The sequence below is a fragment of the Macaca fascicularis genome, chromosome 19, assembly GCF_037993035.2.
Source record: "Macaca fascicularis isolate 582-1 chromosome 19, T2T-MFA8v1.1".
NCBI lineage: Eukaryota > Metazoa > Chordata > Mammalia > Primates > Cercopithecidae > Macaca > Macaca fascicularis.
Window position 1 is genome coordinate 52,261,024 of NC_088393.1, and position 17,061 is coordinate 52,278,084.

Here is a 17,061-nt window from a genome sequence, read left to right on the forward strand (position 1 = left end):
TTTATAGTTATCAACCTGGAGTTCTTTCACTTCCTTGGTTAAGTGTAGTCCTAGGTATAATTTTTTTGTTGTGTTTGTAAATGGAATAGTTTCTTGATTTCTTATTTTAGATAGTTCACTGTTAGCATATTTCCTTCACTTCCCTGCCAGCTCCTTTCATTTGCCAAAAATCCCTGTATTTCAAAGTGATCAATTAAACCCAACAAAAATGAGAAAATTTTGTTGTTCTGTGACCCGATCAAAGGTTACTTTTCCTTCTTGTGAGTCTTTAACATCTTTGAATTGCTCATGATAGATATCATTGTCTAGATATATCCAGGCACATGTAAAGAATGCAATAAGATAAAAAAAAAAAGTTTGAGATTCTCTGTTCACCTTTCTCTCTATACAGCCACATTTACTTCATTTTTTAATTTTTTTTCTTTTTTTTTTTTTTTTGCCTCTCCACTCTTTGAAACAGCCACATTTAACTTTCCAGTCACACTTAGTTGTAGTGTCACTTTAGAAAGGAAACAAAGAAAACAGAACAGGGAAGGAACAGAAAAATAAAGGTCAAGCGCTAATAGCCCCTGACAACAGTTAAGTGAATCCACTTACATATTTAAAAATAAATAAATAATTTAACGTGGCAAGGTCTGCCTTGCGGAAGATTTTAGGAAGCGTAATACGTGAGAACCAGGTAGCTAAGACTACTTCCGTTTGACGGGGCGGGACGGTAGCCTGTTTCCGCTCGGGCATTCTGGGAAGTGTAGTGCAGGAGTCGTTGCAACCTTGTGCACTTCTGCTGCAGGAGGGCTAGGCAGCCGTCATCAATCCCCTCTGGGAGGTGAGTCAGCGCGGAACCTCTGCATCTACAGCGAGCTTTCCTGGCCTGGGCGTGGGACTCGCAGGTGCCTGCCTTCGCCCTCAGTAAAGAGAAGCCACAGAGGGCGGGGTCGATGTTTTGCTTGCTCTTTGCTTTTAGGGCGGTGCATGGGTCTCCAATTTGGGAATGGCTCCTGGTCGCACGTCTGGTTTGAGGGTGTCCTGGGCGCTCAAGTTCCCTGGTTTTCCCCACCTTCCACACGCTCTGCCGCCCTCTGGCAATATAATCTTGGCATATAATTTCTCTGTTTCTCCTCTGTAAAGTGAATTTCATAGTAGTACCTATCTGGTAGGAGTTTCGTGAGATTTACGTAAGATAGACGTAAAAATGCTTAGGACCGATCCTGGCACACAGTGAAAAGGTGGCTGGTTGTTGCCAATCTCTTATTTCTTCCCGGAGAGGAGAGGCGTTCAGTCTCTGAAAGGTTCTGTGAGCTCGCGGTGGGTTCTGAGCTCCAGGTGCAGCGCCACTCACCCTTCTCTGATCCTTGCACTCCGCGGGGCTGTTCCTGGCTTCCTAACGGGGGGAGGGGGGCGTCAATTTTCTCTCCATCTTTTTTATTTTTCCTTCTCCTTTAAGGCATGAGTGTGTCTCACCTCCATGTGGTGCCTGGGGATGTCCACTGTCATTCATCCTGGACCAGAAACACAGTTTGGATATCTTCCAACCCCCTTTCCTTCCTCAGCCCTGACTAACCGGAGGGCTGCAGAGAGGAGGGTGTCGACCCCCCTGACTCTTTGTAACATTGTCCCAACGTGAGAGGACTTAATACATGCTATTGCTATTTCTGCTCAGTTGGAGAACAGATTTCCTTCACTCATTAGCAATATTATTTTTCCTGCTGGGCAAAAGCTCAAATATTTATGGAATAAACGGGAGGTTGGATTAGGCATGTGTTCATGAATGAGTAATAATTGTTAATACAATGAGTGCCAGGGTCTCTTCTATAGGCTTTACATGCATTAGTTAGCTTAATCTTCATAACAATGATAATATTATCATTCCTATTTTACAGATGACAACACTGATGGGTAAAATATTTATCTTCCCAAAGTAAAACAACAGGAAAGAGCCTGAACTGGGAGTTTGAGCTCAGGCAGAGTGGGTTCTTGAACTTTGTGCCACACTCTCCTTCAGCCCTGAGAAATGTCAGTTCCATGGGGGTGCAGTGGCTCATGCCTGTAATCCCAACACTTTGGAAGGCTGAGGCAGGAGGGTGGCTTGAGCCCAGGAGTTCAACACCAGCCTGGGCAACATAGTGAGACTCCATCTCTACAAAAAAAATTTAAAAATTAGCTGGATGTGGTGGCACACACCTGTGGTCCCAGCTACTCGGAAGGCTGAGGTAGGAGGATCGCTTGAGCCCAGGATGCAGAAGTTGCAGTGAGCTGAGATCATGCCACTGCACTCCAGCCTGGAAAAGAGAATGAAAGTGTGTCTCAAAAAAATTAAAAATAAAAATAAAAAGAGGAAAAGAAATGGTTTCACAGCTTAGGCAATGACTGGGAGATGCTCAAGAGTAATAATCAAAGAAAAAATTTTTAAAGGACTTGCAGGGAAGAACTCTGAGGAGATGACATTTGAGTAAATACCTGACACTGCTATTAAAATAAATAAATAGATAGGGTTTACATTATCCACAATCTATGACCCTTTTATGAATGATTTCACTTTTTTTTTTTTTTTGAGATTGAGTCTCCCTCTGTCTCCCAGGCTGGAGTGCAGTGGCACGATCTCAGCTCACTGCAACCTCCCACTCCCAGGCTCAAGCGATTCTTGTGCCTCAGCCTCCTGAGTAGCTGGGATTACAGGTGCCTGCCACCATGCCCGGCTAATTTTTATATTTTTAGGAGAGACAGGGTTTCACCATGTTGGCCAGGCTGGTCTCGAACTCCTGATCTCAAGTGATCCACCCACCTCAACCTCCTAAAGTGCTGGGATTACAGGCGTGAGCCACTGCGCCCGGCTTAATGATTTCACTTTTAAGGATGACCTTGATGTTAATTGAGCAAAGCAAATGAAATTAAAAAGCAAGAAGAAATTGACAGATAAAGTTCATCTTCTCCTCCCAATTAGGAATAGCCTCAGAATTTTGTAGCTCAAGAGAATCTTGGAGATCAATTAGTACAATCCTTGTCTGTGTGTCCTTCTTTGATTCCGTGTGCATCAAATACTCACTATACTCTAGGTGCTTGGGATAAAAAGATGAGTAATTGTTCATTATCTCACAGGCAAAACAGATGCTTGATTTACTAATTATACCCCAAATGCCCCAGCTACTCAGAATGCTTCCAAGAGGAGGGATTACAGAGAAGGACAGGGAAGCTGGTCCTCTCTGGAGGCAGAGTGGCAGGAGCAAAGGCACGAGAGGACTTGACAACCTAGGAATGAACAAAGTCTGGAAATTCAGGCCTAGAAAAGTGGCCCTGGTACATATAGTGAGCAGAGCTGAGCCAGGCACTCCAGACCCCATTTGCTTTTTTCTACTAAATGTTGTGAAATGTCAAGTCTTGCAAAATCCTGTTACTGAGCAGAGCAGGAGGGTTCAGGGAAATATAGGACCAGAACAAAGGGAATTGGATGTTAAGAATTGATCTCTCCCTAGCTTTGAGAAGAGAATACATTGCTCTTTTCCCTACTAGAGTGTTTCTGCCTGAAGTAGGAGGAGCCGTGAACGGGAGTAGCTATCTGTATTGAACGCTATCTTGTATATACTCACTGAAACCTCTTAATAACCCTACGAAGTAGATGCTGTTGTTGTCCTCACTTTATGGGCAAGGAAACAGGCACAAAGAGCTAGTACGTCAGAAGAGTCAATTAGGATATTAGGTTCCTCATCATCTGGCTCCAGTATCTCTCAGCAGATCATTTTCAGCAGTTCACACCCTCCAACTCCCCTTTCTCTGATCTCTAAGACATGACTCCTTCCATGTCTTCATATTTCTGATTAGAGAAGGAGACACGATTAAGAGACAGGCTCCGGACTCAGCTGGATTTAGATGCAGTCTCACCTCACCAGCTGTGTGACCTTGGGTAACTTAATCTCAGTAATCCTCAGCTTCCTCATCCACTAAATGGGAACAACAGTCATCATGTCATCACTTACTGAGAGCTTATATAATGTGCCCGACACTGAATCAAGGCTTTTCCCCACTATTTTAAAAATTGAGTCATAATTCATATACCATATAATTCACCCTTTTAAAGTGTACAATTCGGCGGCATTTAGTGTATTCACAATGTTAGGTTGTACAACCATCACTATTTTCTAATTCAAGAACATCTGTATCACCCCCAAAAGAAACCTCCTATTCCCTAGCCATCATTCTTTACTATCTCCTCTCTCAGCCTCTGGCAACTATTAATTTATTTTTTGTCTCTATGGATTAGCCTAGCCAAGACTATTTGATTTGCTCACTTAATCCCAAAAGCAACTCTGTAGATTAGGATCTATTATTAGTACTACAGTATTTTTCACTTAAGTGAGACACATACTGTCAAACTTTCACTCAAAATTAGAAAAAACAATCGCAGAGACACATTTTAAATTAGTATTTCCTTACGACAGTGAGCATGGGAAAGGGAGATACACCACTAAGACTCCTGTCTACATGAAGAAAATTCATAAATATTTATACCTTTTATAAAACTGAACACTGATATCAATTAAATATTACAGGACAACAAAGTAGTAAGTAATGTAGCCAATCAGAATTATAGACTTTTCAGAGGTAAAGGTGAATTTCATAAGATAAAGCATTGTACAGTCTTTGAAATCTGGATGTTATAAAAGACTCTTTTGTTGGAAATGATGGCAAAAGACATTTGTAACAACAATTTTATGATGCATAATATCATCTGCTTTTGTGCAACTACAGGGAAATCATTTATAAGAGTTTCCATCTGGCCGGGCGCGGTGGCTCAAGCCTGTAATCCCAGCACTTTGGGAGGCCGAGACGGGTGGATCACGAGGTCAGGAGATCGAGACCATCCTGGCTAACACGGTGAAACCCCATCTCTACTAAAAAATACAAAAAACTAGCCGGGCGAGGTGGCGGGCCCCTGTAGTCCCAGCTACTCAGGAGGCTGAGGCAGGAGAATGGCGTAAACCCGGGAGGTGGAGCTTGCAGTGAGCTGAGATCCGGCCACTGCACCCCAGCCTGGGCGACAGAGCAAGACTCCGTCTCAAAAAAAAAAAAAAAAAAAAGAGTTTCCATCTGTTCACACATTTGACCCTTATAATAATCTTGCAAGAAAGCACTATTTTTCTCATTTGCAGGTGACAGATTTGAGGAATGGGGAGGTTAATGAGCTTAAAGAGTTAGTAGCCAAGCCAGGATTTGACCCCAGACCTTGTGACCCCAGAATCCACTTTTGTAGCAAGTACTTTCTGCTGCCTTTCATTTCCCACAGTGTCCAGTATGAGAATGATAACCCTGGAAACTACAAAGGGCTCTTATGTTAGGCTTGCTACTTAGAATCGGGCAGGTTGTTTACTGCAGAAGGGCCCCTGGCTGAGCGGCTAGTGATATGTGCTGAAGAAAGGGTCTTTTTTTTTTTTTTTGAGACAAAGTTTGGCTGTATTGCCTAGGCTGGAGTACAGTGGCACCATCTTGGCTCACTGCAACCTCCACCTTCCAGGCTCGAGCCATCCTCCCACTTCAGCCTCCAGAGTAACTGGGATTACAGGTGTGTGCCACCACACCCGGCTAATTTTTGTATTTTTTTGTAGCGATGGGGTTTCGTCATGTTGCCCAGGCTAGTCTCGAACTCCTGAGGTCAAGCAATCTGCTTGCCTCGGCCTCCCAAAGTGCTGGGATTACAGGTGTGAGCCACCGTGCCCGGCCACCTTTTAAAAATTCACCCAGGACGGCCACGTGGGCTATGGCCTATTTCTCATGGCTTCTTTCTTTTCCCAGTTCTGCCTTCGCAGGACCCTGCCCTTCCCTGGAAGGAGCAGGAGAAAATGACCAAGTTTCGGGTGAGTTGAGTTTTGATTTTTATCTCTTAAAATGACATCTCTTTCCCTCAAAGATTAGACACTTTTTTTTCTCTCTTTCTTGAGAAAGATAAAGGAGGAAAACAGGTATTTGGGATCTGCTAGTTACTTGATTGTCGATTGGTTCAATTTTTTGTTTATGTCTTTAGCTTTTGTTTTGTTTTTAGTTTTGGTAGTTTATCTTCTTTATTTCATAAGTAGTGGTACAAAAATTCATAGATATCAAAAAATGGGAGAAAAGTCCACATTACTACACTAAAATACAAATCATCTATTTCCTCCATACTATTTTATATGTATTTACATATTGTGTGTCTTATATGTATACTTATCAGTGTATTTTACAGAACTACAGTCGCATTCTATATATAATTTTCTTTTTTCAGTTAATGTTATCACTAGAGTTTTGTATGATTTAGTGTTTCTTTATGTATTTGTCTGAGAAGGGTTTTCATTTTGTGTCTAATTTTTCAGAGGCTATGAACAAACATACACAATATTGTGTCTCTAAATGTTATTTCAATTTGCAATACTTTTTCATGAGGCTTTAAAAATGCAATATTTACTTACAAAATTACATATCTCTTAAGTGGTCAGGTCAATAACAGTTGTATATCCCACTCTGACAGTTGTATAATTGCATTAGCCCACCACTCAGAACAAGATATAGGACACTTATATTACCCCAAAAAGGTCCCTCCTGTCTCTTTCAAGTTAGTTCTTTACTCCCCAGAGGCATCCTCTGTTATCCCTCAGCTGAGGCCCTAAAGTCCATTGTGTCATTCTTATACCTCTGGATCCTCATAGCTTAGCTCCCATTTATGATTGAGAACATACGATGTTTGGTTTTCCATTCCTGAGTTACTTCATATAGAATAATAGTCTCCAATATCATCCAGCTTGCTGTGAATGCCATTAATTCATTCCTTTTTATGGCTGAGTACTATTCCATCATATATATATATATATATATATACACACCACAGTTTCTTTTCCCTTTTTTTTTTTTTTTTTTTTTTTTTTTTGAGACAGAGCCTTGTACTGTCGCCTGGGCTGGAGTGCAGTGGCGTGATCCTGGCTCACTGCAATCTCTGCCTCCCAGGTTCAAGCAATTCTCCTGCCTCAGCCTCCCGAGTAGCTGGGATTGCAGGCACTTGCGACCACTTTTTTGTATTTTTAGTAGAGATGGTTTCACCATGTTGGCCAGGCTGGTCTCGAACTTCTGACCTCATGATTCACCCGCCTCAGTCTCCTAAAGTGCTGGGATTACAGGCGTGAGCCACTGTGCCTGGCCACACAGTTTCATTATCTACTCATTGATTGATGGGCATTTGGGTTGGTTCCACATTTTTGCAATTGCAAATTGTGCTACTATAAACATGCATGTGCAAACACCTTTTTCGGCGTTGGTACTAAATTGACCCAACATTTCTAGGACAATTTCGTAGTATCAGTCAAGTTATAAAATACATATTCCGTGTGAGTCAAGGTTTACAGTGCTGGGGCATTTACTGCTGGAATACTTACAAATGTCACCAAATACACAGGGGTTATTTTTTAGTAGCATACACTTTTGATGTGACTGTGGAAAAGGAGTCTATGAGACTGGCATGTGGGATGGAGAAAAGGAGGAAGCTACTTAAAGTTGATTTGAGGCCTTCACAATCCAGAACATTTTCCTGCCTGTTCTTTCTACCTGCTTAGTGCTGCCTCTCTCCCAGTAGATATTGGCCATCAGATTGAGATTACATCTGCTTGATGTTGTAGGGGATGGTGACATTCAAGGATGTGGCTGTGGTCTTCACCAGGGAGGAGTTGGGGTTGCTGGACCTTGCCCAGAGAAAGCTGTACCAAGATGTGATGCTGGAGAACTTCAGGAACTTGCTGTCAGTGGGTGAGCACAAGCGCCTCAAATTGTAACTGAAAGTCAGCCCTCTGGACCGTCCTGCTTTCAATTATTTAAGACTTTGAGATGCTTAAAATGCTTCCCTGAACTTGGGGATGTGAATTTCCTAATTCCCCAGGGATACCTTGTCTATACTTTGTCTATTTTTCTCAAACTGCTGTTGTGAAATCTTGGTGGGCTTTGAAATCAGTTGGTGAGTTATATTGTGTTTAATGAAATGAAGTAGAAATATTATAGCTCCTTGTCAAGAACTGCACTCAGTGCAGCAAAAATTGTAAGCAGAAACAGGAAAGATGTGATCAAAGTAGACAATGGATAGGATCAGATTATCTGATCACTTGATTCAGTGATTGACACTTATGTATTTGTGTACCGGATCACAAATTAAAAGGTATTCAGATAGCAGTTCATGATCACAATTTTGAAAAATACTACTTAGAGCGCATGAAGATGGTAGTGTTGGAATTAAAATTTTTTACTATAATGCATTCACTTTATATATATGCCATTTCTTTTTCACAGGCTATCACCCCTTCAAACTAGATGTGATACTACAGTTGGGAAGAGAAGACAAGCTTTGGCTGATGGAGACAGAAATCCAAAGAGATGGCTGTTCAGGTGAGAACCATGCAGCTCTGAGTCTTTGCATGGTACAACCCAGTCCTCTCCTCCTCACCACCTCCTAGGCCACCAGCCTGGCCCAAGCCCTCAGCATTCATCACCCCGGTTTACTGCAGCAGCTTGCACATGACCTTCCTCCTTCTGCCTCCCTCCAGTCCATTCTCCACATAGCAGCCAGATCATGTAAGTCAGATCATGTTGCTCCTTGGCTCAAAACCCTTCTGCGACTTCCCATCTCACTCATTAATTCCGAAATCTGTATGAGCCTTCAGGGTCCTATGTGACCTGGCCACCCACTCCCTGTGAATTTATTTCCTATCCTTTGCCTTTCACTCACTTCTTTCCAGCCACACAAGACTGCTGTGTGTTTCTTATACATGCCCAGTGTGCTTTTGTTTTTTATGTTTTTTTAAAGACGGGTCTCATTCTGTGGTCCAGGCTGAAGTGCAGTGGTGCAATCATGGTTCACTGCAGCCTCGACCTCCCGGGCTCAATTGATCTTCTCACCTCAGCCTCCTGAGTAGCTGGAATGGGACTACAGGCACATGCCACTAAACCAGGTTAATTTTAAAAATACATACATATATTTTTTATATATATATATGTATTTTTTTGGTAGAGATGAGGTCTTACCATGTTACCAGGCTGGTTTCAAACTCCTGAGCTCAAGCAATCCTCCCACCTCAGCCTCCCAAAGTGTTAGGATTACAGGCGTGAGCCACTGTGCCTGGCCTGCATGTATTTCTCTCTACCTGAAGCCCTGCTGTTCTGTCTGCATGGGATGTTCTTACCTCATACATCCTCTTGGCTCCCTACCTACTTCCTTTGTGTCTGGTCAGATGTCATCTCATCATAGAAACATCACAGAAACCTGCTTTGACTACCCTGTTTAAAATACCTATCCTTGGTTGGGCGGGATGGCTCATCCCTGTAATCTCAGCACTTTGGGAAGCCAAGGTGGGAGGATCACTTGAGGCCAAGAGTTTAAGACCAGCCTGGACAACACAGCGAGACCCCACCTCTACAACAAATAAAAAAATTAGCTCGCAGTGAGCTATAATTGTGCCACTGCACTGTAGCCTGGGTGACAGAACAAGACCCTGTCTCAAAAATAAATAAATACATTTAATTAAATACCCATCTCTTTATTCTGCCTGACTTTGTGATTAACCATCAATCACCAGCTGACATATTCATGTATTATATTTTGTTTACTTTTTTATGATCTCTTTCCCCACTAGAGTGTAACTTCATGAGTGTAAGAATTTTACCTGTTTTCTTTTCATTTTTCTTTTTCTTTTCTTAGAGATGGGGGTCTGGCTTTTTCACCTAGGCTAGAGTGCAGTGATACAATCATAGCTTGCTGCAGCTCAAACTCCTGGGCTGGGACTGCAGGAGTACACTACTGTGCCCAACACTAATTTTACCTGTTTTAAAATTGCTGATCCTTATTGCCTTTCATAGGCTTGGCACATAGTACACGTTCATTCAATATTTGTTGAATGAGTGACTGAATGGGTTAATGGACTGATGTCAGTAACGTCAGTTAATGGACGAATGGATAGGTGTTTTCATTTGAATAGTAGTGAAATGGCTCCCTCACAGCTCTCCCTAACCTGTGTTATCTGCGTGACCTTTGGTGAGAGTTGCCTTATCCATACACCCAGGGACAACCTCCCTGCGCTGCTTTCACCCCTCTCCTTCTATTCTTTCTCTTCCTTATTTCATTCCCCCTTTTCTTCACTCCTTCCTTCATTTATCTTTAATTTGAATATACATCATAAATACCTAAAATATATGAATTAAAGTCATTCCTACTTGACTTTACCCACCAAAACCCAAAACTAAATCAAACAAACAAAAAAGCAAACCAAAAACCCAAGAGAATCTCTCTGCTTAGCTGAGAGAGACAGACCCTGGATTTTGGAAGTAGCTGGGGTAGTAAAATCTTTTCAATCTTATCTTTTATTTTCTTGTATCTCCATGCTGCATGAAAGTTTACTGCATTGCAATCAGGAATGTTGGATGCTGACTTCTTTGGCTGACTGCCTCATTTTTTAAAATTTTCTTTTTTTTGTTTCTGACTGCCTCATTTTTGTGTACAAACCTAAACTTGGGAATGTGATCCCAGTTATTGCCACTGTCCTTTTTTTTCTTAATAGGTAGCTTCCCAACTTCTTCTTTGCCTCCTTGAGCAAATCTTTACTTTTTTTTCTTTTTTTTTTTTTGAGATGGAATCTTGCTCTGTCGCCAGGTTAGAGTGCAGTGGCACAATCTCGGCTTACTGCAACCTCTGCCTCTCAGGTTCAAGCGATTCTCCTACCTCCGCCTCCCAAGTAGCAGGGACTATAGAAGCACGCCACCACACCTAGCTAATTTTCGTATTTTTAGTAGAGATGGAGTTTCACCATGTTGGCCAGGATGGTCTCCATCTCTTGACCTTGTGATCTGCCTGCTTTGGCCTCCCAAAGTGCTGGGATTATAGGCATGAGCCACCATGCCCAGCCACAAATCTTTATTTTTTTTTTTTAATTTTTGGCCAAATTTTTATTGAAATATATACAGAAAATTGTACAAATTGTAAGTGTATAGCTCCCTAAATTTTCAGAAAGTAAAATGGCTTGTTTTACAGTTCTTTTTTACTGAGTTAAAATTTACATGTGCACACCTTAAGCGTGCAATTGGATGAGTTTTGACAAAAGGATATAACTATGTAACTTACAGCCCTTGGAAAACTGAACAAATCTGACAGTGTATTCTACCCTCACCTCTCTTCAGAGTGAACATCAGACTTTTTCAGGGTTTCACACTCTGCCTGTCCATCTAGGTACCCAGCTCCACCTACACAAAATATTCCTGAGGTCTATTTTCACTGGACAGAAGTACAAATTAAAGGGCATCTTCTCCCTCAAGGATCAATAAACAAAACCTTACAGAGAAGGGTGCTGAGTGGATCTCACCATCTTTACTTCTCCTGGAGAAAGTTCACAGGCAGGGAATAAAGAGGTGTCATTAAAGGACTATTTCAGCACATAGTTACTCTTCTGACATATGTTCAGCCTAGTTATAATTTTTATGACACCTATGTTAGTCATCAATTATTGTATAACAAATTACTGTAAAACTTAGCACCTTGGCCAGATGCGGTGGCTCACACCTGTAATCCCAGCACTTTGGGAGGCTGAGGCAGGCAGATCACCTGAGGTCAGGAGTTCGAGACCAGCCTGGCCAACATGGTGAAACCCCATCTCTACTAAAAATACACACACACACACACATTAGCCAGGTGTGGTGGCGGCTGCCTGTAATCCCAACTACTGGGGAGGCTGAGGCAGGAGAATCACTTGAACCCCGAAGGCAGAGGTTGCATTGAGCTGATATCATACCATTGCACTCCAGCCTTGGGAACACGAGCGAAACTTCGTCTCAAAACAAAACAAAAACCTTAGCACCTTAAAACAACGAACACTGGTTTACAGTTTCTGTGGGTTAGGCATACGGGAGCAGCTTAGCTGAGGGGTTCTCGCTCAGGATCTCAAAAAGCTGTTGTCAAAGAGTGACGCAGCTGCAGTCCCCGGAAGGCTTGACTGAGACTGAAGGACCTGCTTCCAAGGTGGGCTCGTTCACATGGCTGTGGCAGGAGGCCTCGCATCCTTGCTAAGTGAGCCGTTCCCTAGGGCTGCTGAAGTGTCCTCAAAACATGGCAGCTGGTTCCCCCCAGACCCAGTGATTCAGGAGAGAGGAAGATAGAAGCACAGTGTTTTTATGACCTAGCATCAGAAGTGACAGATCACTTCTGCCATATTCTATTGGTTTCACAGACCAAGCTTGATACAGTGTGGGAGGGGACTTCAAAAGGGAGTGGATTCCAACGGGGAGTGATCACTGGGGACCATCTTGTATTAGCCATTTAGGTTTATCAGAAAATTCAGTCAAACCAAGTGGCAACAATTTTCAATGCCTTTACTCTCCTATAGGGTGTGTCAGCTATGGGAATATGTTTTCTCATTTTTTTTTCACTTATCATGTTCACTAATTGAATATTATATACTTAGAACCTCATTGAAAAGGAGAATTCTCCCAAATCTAGCTCATCAAATGTATATTTTAAGAACTAAATTAAGGAAATAATGGTACTATCTTATGGGTTCATTCTCAAGACAGAGAAGATATTTTTCTATATTCTCTTCACTTTTGCCAAAGATTCTCTTTCTCTGAGAATTCTTGGCATCACTTAATAATCCACTTGTAAATGCTGAAGGAGAGATTCAGGCTTTTCTAACCATTTTGGACTTTTTATCATATACAGATGCAGGTTGTACAATGTAACCATGATTCTGAGGCTTACATATAGCCAGGATTTTGTAGATTTTATACATCTGCCATGGAAAAGAGGAGAGGATTTTTAAGTGATTATTCTTATGGACAAGGAGGTAAAGTTACTCTTCTATAACATCTTTCTAGGACATCTTTTTGTTGCTCTGTATGTGTATTTGACCACATACATAAGTCTTGGTATTGGCCAGGCATGGTGGCTCACACCTGTAATCCCAGCACTTTGGGAGGCCAAGGCAGGCAGATGACTTGAGGTCAGGAGTTCAAGACCAGCCTGGCCAACATGGTGAAACCCTGTCTCTACTAAAAATACAAAAAAATTAATGGGGTGTGGTGGCATGCACTTGTAGTCCCAGCTCCTCCAGAGGCTGAGGCGGGAGAATCACTTGAACCCCAGTGGTGGAGGTTTCAGTAAGCCGAGATCATGCCACCACACTCCAGCCTGGGTGACAGAGTGAGATTCCGTCTCAAAAAAAGAAAAAAACAAACAAAAACAAAACAATCTTGGTATAGCTCTAAATGAGTCTCATTAACATTTTGTATATAGAAACCAGCCTTTTTTGTTCCCATAGGCATGAAAAAAACCAATGATAGGCCGGGCACGGTGGCTTGTAATCCCAGCACTTTGGGAGGCCGAGGCGGGCAGATCATGAGGTCAGGAGATCGAGACCATCCTGACTAACACAGTGAAACCCCATCTCTACTAAAAATACAAAAAAAAGAGCTGGGTGTGGTGGCGGTTGCCTGTAGTCCCAGCTACTCGGGAGGCCGACACAGGAGAATGGCGTGAACCCAGGAGGCAGAGCTTGCAGTGAGCCGAGATCACACCATTGCACTCCAGCCTGGGCGACAGAGCATGACTCCGTCTCAAAAAAAAAAAAAGAAAAAAAAAAAAAAACCAATGATAAAGTCAAGCTGAATTCTCCACTGGTTTATTAAGGTTTCCCAGTGTGGTCAACCTGTGAAATGTTTTTTATTTCTGAACAAATATTCACTTGTCTTCATTTTCATTTCTGAGTTCTCTTTATAATTCCAGGACACAGGAATCAAAATGAGATAGATATCCTTCAAGAAGTAAGATTAAGATTCCTTTCATATGAAGAACTTATATGCTGGCAAATATGGGAACAATTTACAAGTAAATTAACCAGTAATCAAGACTTCATAATAAATCTTCAAGGCCAGAGGTCCAAGTTGCTAAAACAAGGTGATTCCCCCTGTCAGGTATGGACAGGAGAATATTCAGGTCTCTGAAGATGAGAACTATACAATAAAGGGGCAAGGGGAGAGTTCAAATAGCATCAAAAATCAAGCGCTTCCAATGAGGACCACCTGGGATTTCTGGAGGAAAATGTATCTGAGAGAACCACAGAATTATCAGAGTAGGTGTCAGCAAATTGATGTAAAAAATAATCTCTGTAAATGTGACCATTGTGTTACGCAAAGGATTGCTCATCAACATGATGGTCATGGAGTAAACAAAAGAGAGAAAGCTTTTAGCCACAATAATTGTGGAAAAGACTGTGTGAAGGAATCATCCCAACATAGCATAATCCAATCAGGAAAGCAAACCTCTAATGAGAATGGAAAAGGCTTCAGTGTTAGCTCTAATCTTGAACTTCACCAGCACCTACACTTAGAAGACAAGCCTCAGGTAAGTATCGAGTATGGGAAGGGCATAGGTTACAGCTCAAGGCTTCCCAGGCATCAATGTGTCCACATAGGAGAGAAATGCTATCAGAATGGTGACAGTGGTGAGGGCTTCAGTCAGGGCTCACATGTGCAACCTCATCAGAGAGTCAGCACAGGAGAGAACCTCCACAGATGTCAGCTATGTGCCCAGAGCTTCAACCAGAACTCCTGTCTTCCCTCTCATGAGCTTACTCACCCGGGAGAGAAGTTGTGTACATGTGGCACGTGTGGGAAGGGCTTCCATCATAGCTTAGATTTTGACATTCACTGTGTAGATAGTGCTGGAGAGAGAGCCTGTAAATGTAAATGTGATGTATATGATAAAGGCTTCAGTCAGACATCACAACTTCAAGCCCATCAGAGAGGTCACTCTAGAGAGAAGACATACAAATGGGAAGTAAGTGACAGGATATTTAATAGGAATTCTGGTCTTCATCAGAGAGTTCACACTGGAGAGAAACCATATACATGTGAGGTATGTGATAAGGGCTTCAGTAAGGCCTCAAATCTTCAAGCCCATCAGAGAATCCACACTGGAGAGAAACCCTACAAATGTGATGTGTGTGATGTAATAAGAATTCAGCCGTAATTCCCACCTTCAGGCCCATCAGAGAGTCCATACAGGAGAGAAACCCTACAAATGTGACACATGTGGGAAGGACTTCAGTCAGATCTCTCACCTTCAGGCCCATCAGAGAGTTCACACAGGAGAGAAGCCATACAAATGTGAGACATGTGGGAAGGGCTTTAGTCAGAGTTCGCATCTCCAGGACCATCAGCAAGTCCATACTAGAGAGAAACCCTACAAATGTGATGTGTGTGGGAAAGGCTTCAGTTGGAGTTCACATCTTCAAGCCCATCAGAGAGTCCACACAGGAGAGAAACCATACAAATGTGAAGAATGTGGGAAAGGCTTCATCTGGAACTCATATCTTCACGTTCATCAGAGGATCCACACGGGAGAGAAACCCTATAAATGTGGCATGTGTGGTAAGAGCTTCAGTCAGACCTCACATCTTCAAGCCCATCAGAGAGTCCATACTAGAGAGAAACCATACAAATGTTTTGTGTGTGGTAAGGGCTTTAGTAAGAGTTCATGTCTTCAGATTCATCAGAGAGTCCATGATGGTGATAAATCCATTAATCATGATGAGTGTGATAGAGGTGCTCTTCAAGACTTAGACTTCTCATTTTCCTAGAAAATCCGCACAGCAGAGAGCATTTATAAAATGTCATGTTTTAAGAATTCACGAGTGAGCTGAGTTTTTATAGTCATCTGAATTCCATTGAAGAAAAGCTATTTTTTGTATGAATATGACCAGTTTCAAGCAGAGCTCAAAATGTCACAGTTGTCAAGAGAACACAAAACAGAGAAACCCTATAAAGAATGATACAATACATTTCAATCAGAACCTTCACATTCAATAAGCAATATGCAGGAGTGAAGACTTCAAAATGATAAGGTCAGAACTTTAGCAAAAGTATAATGAGGGACATGATAAAATCTGTGTCCACTAGAATCTAAGCTCCATGCAGGAACATTGTTTGCTGCTGTATGATCATGACCTTGAACCAGTACCTAACAAGTAGTGGCTTCCCTGGAATTGTTTAATTTGATAGGAAAAATCTATCATATATAGGACATATATTTGAACATTTTAGTGAGCTCAGCCCCAATTCGTCATTATAATTGTACTGGGAAAAGGATTCTTGCAAGAAGCCTTAAAATAAATTCAAGGAAATGACATTTAATTAAAACACAGAAAACCATGCAGTCTACAATTTGAGTAATATTTTAGCAATTGGCTTTTGTCCTCAGTTCAGCTTCATTTTTCAAGCAGTAACAGGCCAAAGTTTCTATCTGATCATTTAAGACTTTTCCATACAGTGTACAGCTGTGCTATGTTTCTTTGGTGGGGGCTTTGCTATCTTTCTTTCTGGGAGCTTTTGTGATAGAAAGAGACTGAATGAAGAAAAAAATCCCAACTGGTTTTTAGTTCCATAAAGCTTCATGAGAAAGGTTTTGCAAAAAAGGGGAACATCATATGGCATGCATTTTAGATGTTAGACTAACCTGTTAAGGACACAGCATTTTGGACAACACCCCACACTTCTCAGACACCATTACACGTTATGCAGTGTATAATGATCAAATCATAGTAATTGGATGAAGGGTTTACTCAGGTGTATTATTTAGTGGAGGTGGGAGAAAGTTTCCCACTGGTTTTTTTTGTCCTGAACCTTACCTTCCAGGACAATGAGTACTTAAGTTCCATGATATCTTGTTTCATGCTACCATCAGAAATACAGGGCCAATAAATGAAAAAGAAAAAATAAATAAAAAAGATAAAAACAAAGAAATACAGGGCCAATAATGCTCTGCTTTGTCACCACCAGATTACTAGGGTGGGCTGCTGGAGCTCATGGTTGTTTAAATCAAGATGTTTTCAATTGTGAGAAATAGAAAATCACACTCCAACTAGCTGGAACAAAATTTATTGGCATGCATAATTAAAAAGAAGAGGCTGGGCACGGTAGCTTATGCCTGTAATCCCAGCACTTTGGTAGGCTGAGGTGGGTGGATCACGAGGTCAGGAGTTCGAGACCAGCCTGGTCAACATGGTGAAACCCCGTCTCTACTAA

The 17,061-nt window shown here is 41.9% G+C and overlaps 1 protein-coding gene across 1 annotated transcript; it reads left to right on the forward strand.

Moving 5' to 3' along the window:
- Positions 1 to 773: 773 nt before the first annotated feature.
- On the forward strand, positions 774 to 15,664 carry ZNF233 (zinc finger protein 233). The gene is given in 8 exon segments (XM_005589511.5): positions 774 to 826; positions 5,785 to 5,846; positions 7,632 to 7,758; positions 8,293 to 8,388; positions 13,763 to 13,964; positions 13,966 to 14,989; positions 14,991 to 15,513; positions 15,516 to 15,664. Coding segments are annotated over 7 exon segments (2,016 nt in total). The 5' UTR covers positions 774 to 826; positions 5,785 to 5,831; the 3' UTR covers positions 15,545 to 15,664.
- The last annotated feature ends 1,397 nt before the right edge of the window (positions 15,665 to 17,061 follow it).